Source organism: Pseudorca crassidens, chromosome 3 (assembly GCF_039906515.1).
Source record: "Pseudorca crassidens isolate mPseCra1 chromosome 3, mPseCra1.hap1, whole genome shotgun sequence".
Taxonomy (NCBI): Eukaryota; Metazoa; Chordata; class Mammalia; order Artiodactyla; family Delphinidae; genus Pseudorca; species Pseudorca crassidens.
In genome coordinates, this window is record NC_090298.1 from 56,167,921 (window position 1) to 56,178,945 (window position 11,025).

The window sequence follows — 11,025 nt, forward strand, 5'->3', positions numbered from 1 at the left end:
GGCTATTTGAAATACAGAATGACATTCACAAATCTTAATCAGTTATACCATAATCTGTATCATCTGGAGGCGTGAAATGAAATTTGATGCTAAAAGTACCACTTGGAAGAAATCCACAGTGGGAATCAGGAAATATTTTGGAATGGCTGATAATGAAAATACTACATGTCATAACTTGTGTGATGTGTCTAAAGTCTTGCTTTGAGACAGGTGTGTAGACTTAATTATATATTATATACTGGAAGAGAGGTAAGGCTGAAAATCAGTGAGCCAAGCAGCCAGCTGAAGAGGTTCAAAGAAGAGCAGCATATTAAAACAAGAAAAATAAAAACAGGACATAATAAAGTACAAACATTATAAAGACAGAAGAATCAGGAAAGCCCAAAGTTGCTTTGTTTAAAAGGGTTAACAAACTTGAGAATCCCCTGTTAAAACTAAAAAATAAAGGGAGAAGGCACGTATCACCAATTTTAGGAATGGAAAACAGCACATAACTGCACATAATGAGAGGATATTTTGAATACTTTTTTGCCCAGTAAATTTGGATGAAATGGAAAAATACTGTTTATCAAAATAGACGTCAGAATCACCTGGAGAACTTAAAAATTCTACCATGCTGAAGCCCCACTGCGGGAGATTACTCTGGGGTGGGTTCTAGGCATTGTTTTTTTTTTAATCCCCGGATAATTGTAATGTGCAGCCAGAATGAAGAACCACTGATTTAAAAGGTAAACATGGGCCTCTGAAAATCTCTGTGAATTCTTTTGATCATTCTTTCCTTTTTCCCCCCATAGCCCAAGATTTCTCTACCTGTGGCCAAATGCTCGCATCTCAGTGATGGGAGGAGAGCAGGCAGCTAATGTGCTAGCGACAGTAGCAAAGGACCAAAGAGCACGGGAAGGGAAACAGGTAAATGCTGTTTCTTTGTCTCCAGGTTTGACTTTCACCAGAACATTGTGGAGCCAGGGAGCAGCATACCCAAAACCCCTCCAAGTCTGTGGCTAGGATTCCAACATTCAGGGCCTGGCTTTATCTGGAAGACGCTGACCTGGAAATTGTTTTAGCAACTTACACTTACACATTCTCCATTTCTCTTTTTAGAGCCATTTCACTTGAAGTACCTTCTTGTGGTAATTTACAAACTTTTCAGAATCTCCAAGAAAACACTTAACAAACTCTTTTGTCTCTGGGTGCCTGAGGCATAAAGATGTTTGATTCTTAGTCATTTGCAGTTAGTGAGATTTAAATAAATCTGACTTACGTCTTTGATTTTATGACCTAAAGCAGCAGAATTTTGTGTTTCCTATTTTACTTTTAGATTGTTGTTAAGGATACCTCTAGTGGGAGGGCCCTGTTGTGTAATGAGAATTGAATACCATTATTATACCGTGGAAGTATCAATGAAGAAGGAGGGAAAGGGCACTGGAAGCTTAATGAAAAGCAAATCAGCAAATAGCTGCTTTTGAGATGGATTCTTTCGTTTGTGGCTCTGTTAGAGATTCATCTGAAATTTTGCATTACATTTTATTATAACTTACAACTATTTTATGTAAACAGCAGGCCTATAAAATGATTGGTGCATGTTCCTAAAGTTGCTTAGGTGCACTGTTTCATCGTAACGAGGCATAATGTGGAGGAGGCCCTGCCTTCTCAGGCTCTCACTTCTGCCATTTAGAGATTGATCATCTGGTCAACCGCCTGGTTTGTAGAGTGGGGATAATATAAAGCCAGAGGGTGGTTCCTGCCTCCCTGAATGTGTCTCATCCGTGCCTCACATCCCCAGCTATCTTTTCCAAGCAACAGTAACTCTGCAGACTTAAGTTGAAGTTTCAGATGCACTTTAGTACTAACTAGTATCCAAGCCAGAGGAAAGTTTTACTTTTGTGTGTATGTAGTGGGGAGTGGGGGATATGAAATTCTACCTGATACTTTGAAGGCCTGTCTTAAATTCTAGCCCAGCATGGCAATATCTTATTAAATAGTTGTGTTTTGATTAATTTGATATACAGATATATGAATTCATCTATTTTTATATGTGAAAGGAAAGTATAGGATTTTAGTGCTTCTCCGTCCAAATTCTGGACCTATAAATGATATTAAACGATGGAAGTACATAAAAGGTTGGATTTATTTGAAAAAAAAATCACTTGGTTTTTGGTGTGGAATATTTTTTAAGTTGAAAATACTTTTCAGGATTTCAAAATTAGTTTGCATAAAGATTTTAACATCTGAATTATCACTTGTTTCTGGCAGTACGGATGGGCAAGCCATTAAATTTTTAATTAGGGAAAAGTCTCTCTCAGCCATCTGGAAAATTGAAGAGGTTATTTAAAACGGGCCTTATTGTTTTATCCCTTTAAGCTTTAAAATGTTTAAAATTTTAGCTATTTTGAATGAAAACATCCTACTTTTCCACCTCCTTATACAGAAACTGCAAGATGTAATATAGCCCTTTGTTATATTGTATAATTCACATCCATTGCTATACCCTGCTGGAATATGTGATACCTTTGGTTTTGACCTGACATTAAACAGCCTCAGGACATTGGCTCTGATAAGGGAGATATAACAGCACACTAATTTGATACTCATGTCTCAGGTGAGATCATGTATGGTAAAGCATCACACGTAATCTATACATCAATGTGCAGGTGTTGGTTGTAAGATTATCGTTCATGAAATCTGTTGCCCCTTTTTTCTTGAGGTTCTCTTGAGTGGATCTGTTGTTCCCCTGCATCAGACTTACTCATTGTCGCTTTTCTTTCAGTTCTCCAGTGCTGATGAAGCAACTTTGAAAGAGCCCATCATTAAGAGGTTTGAAGAGGAAGGAAACCCTTACTATTCCAGTGCAAGGTGAGAGCCAGAGAATAACTGACTCCTTGATGGGCACATCTTGGCAGTCAGGGCAGCAGCTTTACAGAGATCTGAGCAGTTGGCATGGTCCAGCCCTCATGGGAACCAAAAAATAACATTTGGACACAATTTTGTACTGTTGTTTCTATAATGGGAATGCTTACTGCTGAAATGCTGCTCCTTCTCCCAGGCTGGGCTTTGGATCCATCACTATTGGTGTGATTCTGCCACTCTCCACCCCTCTTCCCTTATCCCGCTCCTAGCTGAAGTGGTCCAAGGCCTGCAGGAGCACTGTGGCCAGAGGTGGACCGCACTGGGGCTGGGAAGTTGAGAATTATAGTCCTGGCTGTGTCACTTTCAGGAGTTAGTTCTGCAGTAATGGGTTCCTGTCATCCTCCTCTCTGATGATTTTGTTTTTACCCCATTTAAAGATGAAAATGGTTGAACACTTACTGACACTTGTTAACAAGTGAGCTTGTGCATTCAGAAGGTGATTATTCATGGCCAGGATCCACATGTCAACACTAAGCAACTACCTCACACACCATGGCGGTTCTTATTCTGTTTGTTTCTTACACCACTTAAATGAGGTAATAAATTATCACAGCTGTCCCCGTTGGAGACATGCGTGTGCTTTCATACCTCTTTTTTCAACAACTTCAATGTTCTACATTCTGAAGAATAATTGAAGCTTCATGTTTTTCTTTTATCCCTTGGGCAGATGGAAAAAAGAAAATAACTATTTGTGTCCTTTAAAAATTGGGTTATGCTGTGATTTATGCCATTTATCGTGAAGGCAGACTGGAGAGGAGGGGGGAAAGAAAATCGAACGTTAAAATCCATGTCAGCTCCTCAAATGCATCTTTTGTGGCAGGCACTGCTCCTGATGTTGGGGGGCAGGAAAGATTGAACATATTTATTTCTCAGAGCATAATTAGTTTCAAAATTCAATTAATACCATTTGGGATTTTTGAAAAGCCTGTTTCTCTTCTTGTTAACATGTATTTCTGCAAGCAAAAATGTACAGGTATATTTTGCTGTGGTGGGTCATTGATTCTCTTAATTGAGAACAAAATATTTTGTAGTCTTTGATTTAAGAAATAAACATTCTTTTTATCATCATTTAAATAGGCTTACGTAGTAGCCAGTAGAAGCAAAGAGGAAATAGAAAATCATATAAAAGGTTAAAGAGAAAATATACATTGTAAGCTCACCTACAGTTTTTTGTTTGTTTTTACATAAGACTTTGAAATTCACAAGGGCAGTTAGAGTATTAAACTTTGAAAAATAGCATATTTTGTGTGAACCATTAATTTGTTATTCAGCCCTGGCTAAGTCATCTCTTAAGAAAGACTGAATCCTTTATTATTTTCATACTTAGATTATTATTGTTTTTAGTGGATGATATTCAAGACAGGAGAGCATATGGCCCAGATAGACTTATCTTTGGAAATTAATATTGAAAAACAAGGTTTTTCTTTTAATTTATAGATGTTTCACCCTTCTGTTGAAACAGTTGGTGGCATGGAGACACCAACTTTGTTTCAAAGATGAAAGGATTTTCAAGCCAGCTTATGGCACCTTCCTCTGGTTTAATAAAGCTCAGCTTAACAATAAAACTCTGTGGTCTGTTTAGGCTTCAACATGGCTAGACCTGTCTTTTCGGAGAGCTCTGTCATCATCTGTACAGTGCTGTAACCTCCTATGTTTTTCTTAACCCTTGCATGTTACATGTACCGCATGCCAATTTTCTTCTGCTCAGTTGTTTTTATAATCAAACTTTTCCAGACATTTGATTAGGGCCTCTTACCTGGAACAGCCCTGGCACCATCATGCTTGCTATATTCCTCTGCTGTAGGCTTCAGAAGGGAGTGTAATCAATTGACCGGGTTACAAACTACAAGAGTAATATTTTTTTTTTTTTTGGCTGTTGATACTTTAAGATCCCTATTGTGAATATTTTATGAGCAATGATTTCATTCATGGTCTGTCGATGTAAGTATGGTTTAATAATTGATGCTATGTCCAGATACTGAAGGCAGTTTGTTTAAAGAAAGCAAAACTGCCACCCACTAATGACCTTTAAAAAACAATATTTCTTACTCATTTTTTTTTTTATAAATGTGAGGTTGTCCATGAAAAGCAAACTAAGATTTCTACTTGAGTTTCTTCTGAAAGCAGTTTAAAGCCATTACTTGTTTTTCCTATTGTAGCAAAAAATAAAGAACTACATATGAAGGTATTTATTTTATTAATAAAATGTACTGAAGTCTATTCAGTAATTTTCCTAGTTTCTTAAGAGTTTGGGGGAATATACCTTTTCTAGTAGGGGCTTTGGTTGGAGACTGTTACCTTGGTTTATGCGGTTCTTCATAATAATAACAGTAATATATCAACTTGACTTGTATGTTTGTGTGGGTAGAGGAGGGACAGGAAAGCTTTTCCTGAAATAAATAAAACCAGGGTTTATTTTGAAGTTCCTTGTAGTAAGCTGTTCCTAAAGCTGTGTAAGAGTCATGTTATTTTTCTTTCTCTCTTTATTCCCCTCTTGAACATTGTTTCCATTGCGAGATTATAGTAGCCAATCAGTAGATCCACATATTACCTGAAGGAAAACCTCCTCGGCATTTCTGGGCATAGGGTGTATAACTGGTGGTTTGGTGGTGGACTCCTAATCACTCGGTTTTTGTTCTTTTATCAGGCTGTGGGATGATGGGATTATCGATCCAGTGGACACCAGGCTGGTCCTGGGTCTCAGCCTTAGTGCAGCCCTCAACGCACCCATCCAGAAGACTAACTTCGGTATCTTGAGGATGTAATTGGAATATAAAGCATCTTCCGTTGGACATGTACCAAAAATTAATAAATTAGTAGCCTTAAAATTTTAGACTTTTTCAATATGTGGCTATTACAGTAAAATTGTTTTCTTAACACAGTGCATTATACTTTTCTACCTTTAAATAAAGAATCAGTGAAGATATTTATTTGATGCAGCTCAATTCCTTGTAAATTCTCTTAGAGAAATTTTTCTATGGCTCAGCTTTACTACCCTGAAAAGGAAGAGAATAACTTAGAGTTATCCTTTCTAAGCCATAAGTACTATGAAAAGTTCTGTAATCTGTAAATTCCAGGTATTGTTGAGATTTTTAACATAAAGTTGTATTTCCACTGAACTGATTGCGTTGCAGATTATGCATGGTGATATTTTAATGTACTTTTAAAAATAAACATCTGTTACTTTTCCCTCCAGCCACCACCGTCCTCCTCTCCGTAGTTGTCAGACTTCTTGTCTGCACTCTGGGCTCTGTTTCCTACCCGTTCTCTCCTCACCCTCTCGTTTTCTGGCTTCTCCTGCCAACAGCCCTCTCCACGGTCACCACTGACCTCCATGTTCCTGAAACCAGTGGGTCCTTTTCCGATTTTACCTGATTTAATTCTCTGGCGCATTCAAATCAGTCAAACACTTCCTCCTAGAAATTCTGTCCTTAGCTTCCATTGCTGTAACACTCTAGGTTTTCCACCAGCCTCCGTGGCCATTCTTGTTCAGTTTCCTTTGCAGGCCCCACTTCCTCTGCTCATTCCTCCTTCCCTTTACCATTTGTCTTGATTTTTCATTAGTCATATGTGAATGCATTCTTATTCTGAAAGATACAAATAGCACAAAAGTATCTCCTTATTGTTTAATTATTCTTATTAAAATAATAATTGTGGTAAAATATACATAACATAAAGTGTACCATTTTAACCACTTTTTTGTGTGCAGTTCTGTGACATTAAGTACATTTATATTGCCACCATCCATCTCCAGAACTTTTCATCATCCCAAATTGAAACTCTATTATTAAACAATAACTCCCCATTCTCTCTTCTCCCTACCACTGGCACATTTCCTTTTTCCTTTTTTTTAATTGAGATATAATTGAATATAACATTATATTAGTTTCAGGTGTACAACATAATGATTCAATATTTATATACACTGCAGATGATCACGAAAATAAGTCTAGTTACCATCCATCATCAAGCACAGTTACAGACTTTTCTTTTTTTTTCCTGTGATGAGGACTTTTAAGATTTACTCGCTTAGCAACTTTCAAATATGCAGTACAGTATTAACTATAGTCACCATGCTGTACGTTACGTCCCCAGGACAAGCTGGAAGCTTGTACCTTTTGACCCCCCACACTCATTCTGTCCACCCCATGCCCCTCTCCTTTCTGGCAAACACCAATCTGTTCTTTGTATCTATAAGCTTGGTTTTCTGTTTTGCTTTGTTTGTTTTGTTTTTTAGATTCCACATATAAGTGAGATCTTATGGTGTTTGTCTTTCTCTGTCTGACTTACTTCACTTAACATAGTGACCTCAAGGTCCATCCGTGCTGTTGCAAATGGCAAGATTTCATTCTTTTTTATGGCTGAGTTTTATTCCTCCTCATCCTTGAATGTATGTGTTTTACATGGCTTGATTTATTCTCGCTGGGCCATTTCAGCCCTTCGTATGGTTTTAGTTGCCATCTGAATGGGGATGATTCCTGTGTTGACAGTTCTTAACATAGTTCTCCCCTGAGCTCCAGACCTGTCTATCTAACAGGTCTAAGGAACCTCAGACTCAATCATCAAGTTCTGTTGATTTTGCCTCCTAACTGTCTCTTGAATTCCCCTACTATTTTTGTCTTTTATGCAGGCCTTAGAAGGGGTCTACCTGCATCCAGTCTTACCTAGTCCAATCTCTCCACCACTCTGGAATTAGAATGGCCATTCTAAGGTGCACATCTGTCATGCTGCTTCCTTCCTTACTTCTTTCACTGGTTCCCTGAAGTGCCAAACCCCTAATGGCCTCCATGGATCTTGATCCTCAGCTCTTCAGTCTCATCTCCCTGACTCCTCTTTTCACACTGGGTGCTCCACCCATTCTAGACTTCTTCCAGTTCCTTAAACCTACGAAGTCCTTGCCCCCTTAGAGTCTACGAGGTTCCCTGTGCCTGAACTGTTCTCTTCTCCCTTCTACTTAAACACCTATCTTTTGTCTCTGTGATTTCCCTGGGCTGGGTTAGGCACCTGTTGTGTGCCCTTGTAGAGCACCATCTTCTTCCTCTGTCACTTTCTCTGTCTTATATGTTTATAAGAAGTATAAACATTTCTTTAATATTGCCCTCCTGCTAGAATGTAAGCTCTGTGAGAGCAGGGATCCTCCTGTTTGGCCTGTATCTCCAATGCCTGGCACTTGTAGATGCTCAAATATTTGTTGAATGAATGAAAAGTCCATATTTTAATTGTATCCTCAGGCCACATCATTTTAAAATAAAGTGATTGATTATACGATCTAAAACAACTATCAAATGCTTTCCTAATAAAATTAATATTTCAAACATTTGTGTGTGATGTTCAGTTTAGGCTGCAGTGTGTATCAGAAGTCAGTTTAGTTTTTTTTTTTTTTCTGTACACGGGCCTCTCACTGTTGTGGCCTCTCCCGTTGCGGAGCACAGGCTCCGGACACGCAAGCTCAGCGGCCATGGCTCACGGGCCCAGCTGCTCCGCGGCATGTGGGATCTTCCCGGACCGGGGCACGAACCCACGTCCCCCTGCATCGGCAGGCGGACTCTCAACCACTGCGCCACCAGGGAAGGCCTCAGTTTAGTTTTTTGAGAAGTATGTAGATAGAAGATCATAATTCAGGGGTAAGTTGCATTTTCAGAAGAATGTTCGAGGAGGTCATGGGGAGGACGTGACTGCCAGTTGACCCCTGACCCGCTAGATGACCCCTGACCCGGAACCAGCCAGTCAATCGTTGGCTCCTCCCCCTCTCCCCTACGGCATGCCATCCCCATAGCTTGCCGGAGGAAGCCTTGAGAGAGTAAGGTGTTGCTGAGACCACCTGGACTAAATACGTGACTGAACCCCGATAAGGCCTCTATATAAACTTTGAAGATTCTGGCTGGCGGGCGGGGAGACGCCCTCGTCTTGCGGCTGCCACCGCCAAGCCTCGTTTGTGAGTTCCCTGTCTTATTAAACCTGCCACCTCCCAACCTGGAGCGGCTGCCTCTTTCCTCAGCTCTCCTAGGCCTGCGCGTATGGCGGCTAGTTTGCCAACCAACAAAGGAACACAGTGAGTATTTTTAAATAGTAAATTATATCAAAATTTCGGTTAACATTTACAACCAGGTCAGAAATCAAAATGATTTTTTATCAAGACTAGTTGGTATTCCATGGGTAGTAACCATCCACAAGTCAAAGATTCATGGATATTTTAGGAGTGTTTTTACCTTTCTCTCTTTAGGAAAAATCACGGTCATCGCTGGCACCACACTTAAATTAATTAAATTATTTTGTATGTTTTATCTGATAAAAAACATTTGTAACATTTTACCAAAATAGGCAGCCTTTTTTGTCTGCCCTTCCGGCTTTATTTACATAGAATTGGCATACACCCTTATGTAGCTGTAAGGTATACACTGTGATGACTTGGTACACATATATTGTGAAGTGATTACCACAGTATGGTTACTTAGCACATCCATCACCTCACGTAACTACTAACTTTTTTAATGAGAATTTTTTAAACATTTTAGTTATTAAAAATAATTTCAGCCAGGATAATATGCGTAACTTAGAATTTTGAGAAATGTACAGCTAATTAGTCTCTAAATTAGCCCTTCTGGGCGCTTACAGTATGAAAAAGAGACAAAATTACTTGTATTTTTCAATTTTCAAGAAAAATGTTTTTAAATGAGAATTTGTCACACTAGCACAAGGCACTATTGACTGTGCAAGTGAAAAAGTGATCATTTACCAAACATGCATGGTTACGTGCAAGGCATGACTAGAGGCTGTATATTACATTTACAGGGGCAAGAGCAGGTTTTTGAATGATTTCATTAATAAGACTTTTGGGAGGGGAGATCACGTAGTTCTTGTTAATTGTAAAATGTATTGATGATGGTGTTCTGGAAGGGTGATTGTTGACTGTCCTGATCAAAACTGGATCTCTAGTGATGGGCTCTGAAATTCAGTATTTAGAAAAATGGCAAGAAAATGAACTAGACACTTATGGTCTCCTGTCATTTATAATATTTATAAATGGTACAAATTAAATACAACTAATAATTAATGACTTTTTTTGTTGTTGTTTTGAAAAAAGCCTTTCGACAAACACTTAAAAATAATTTATTATTTAATGTGCCTTGGATTCTCTTGTATCTGGAATCAGGATGCTAAGGATAAAGTTGTTCTTGTAGCTAAATGAAATTTCTGTCTGCCTTTGACCTTTGTAGGCAAATGTGCCTTCCAGATCAGGAGGCTTATAATCAACGTGACTGTATAATGGACCATGCACTCTGGGCCGGTTGAGAGTGAAAGGGCCCTACTGCTAATAATTACACTGGGAAGCAGGTGTGAGCCAGGACTGATCAGGCAGCCTGGGATGTATGGTTGCTCTCTCTGTAACTCACTATCATGGACTGAGTATTGATGTTACACATCAGGTGTTGATGATTCTTACAAGCCAGTATTCCAGATAGCTGCTTTGTAGCTTTCTTTTTTAAAAAAAATTTATTTGATTTTTGGCTGCGTTGGGTCTTCATTGCTGCGCATGGGCTTTCTCTAGTTGCGGTGAGCAGACTTCTCATTGCCATGGCTTCTTTTGTTACAGAGCACGGGCTCTAGGCGCATGGGCTTAGTAGTTGTGGCGCGCAGGCTCTATAGCGCAGGCTCAGTAGTTGTGGCGCACGGGCTTAATTGCTCCACAGCGTGTGGTATCTTCCTGGACCAGGGCTAGAACCCACGTCCCCTGCATTGGCAGGCGGATTCTTAACCACTGCGCCACCAGGGAAGCCCTGCTTTGTAGCTTTTTAGTGGCTTAAAACAGAATTATTCCCTTACAGTTCTGGAGATCAGAGGTCTAAAATCAAAATAGCAGGGCTGCATTCCTTCTGAGGCTTTGAGGGGAAAATCGAATTCCTTGCTGATTTCAGCTTCTAGAGGCTGTCTGCCTGATGTGTAAATTTTAATATAGATTTCAGTATGATATCAAACACATGATATGCATTAATATTCTAGAGAACTATGTAAATGACTCAAGAGAAGAATTTACCATAAGGCAGGGGTAATTTGATTTTCTGTCGCAGCCAGCATTTCAGTATGTCTGGAAGCTTTTTCTTTCACAGAGATGACCCA

General features: G+C 39.2%; 1 protein-coding gene across 3 annotated transcripts in view; it reads left to right on the forward strand.

The window, feature by feature from the left end:
* Positions 1-8,222, forward strand: part of MCCC2 (methylcrotonyl-CoA carboxylase subunit 2) — a 63,795-nt gene extending 55,573 nt beyond the window's left edge. For all 3 annotated transcript variants that reach the window (XM_067730938.1, XM_067730940.1, XM_067730939.1), the window contains exons 15-17: positions 795-909; positions 2,768-2,853; positions 5,555-8,222. In XM_067730938.1, the coding sequence (XP_067587039.1) occupies positions 795-909; positions 2,768-2,853; positions 5,555-5,672 (319 nt within the window). In that variant the 3' untranslated portion in view covers positions 5,673-8,222. The remainder of the gene's footprint in view (positions 1-794; positions 910-2,767; positions 2,854-5,554) is intronic.
* Positions 8,223-11,025: the final 2,803 nt, after the last annotated feature.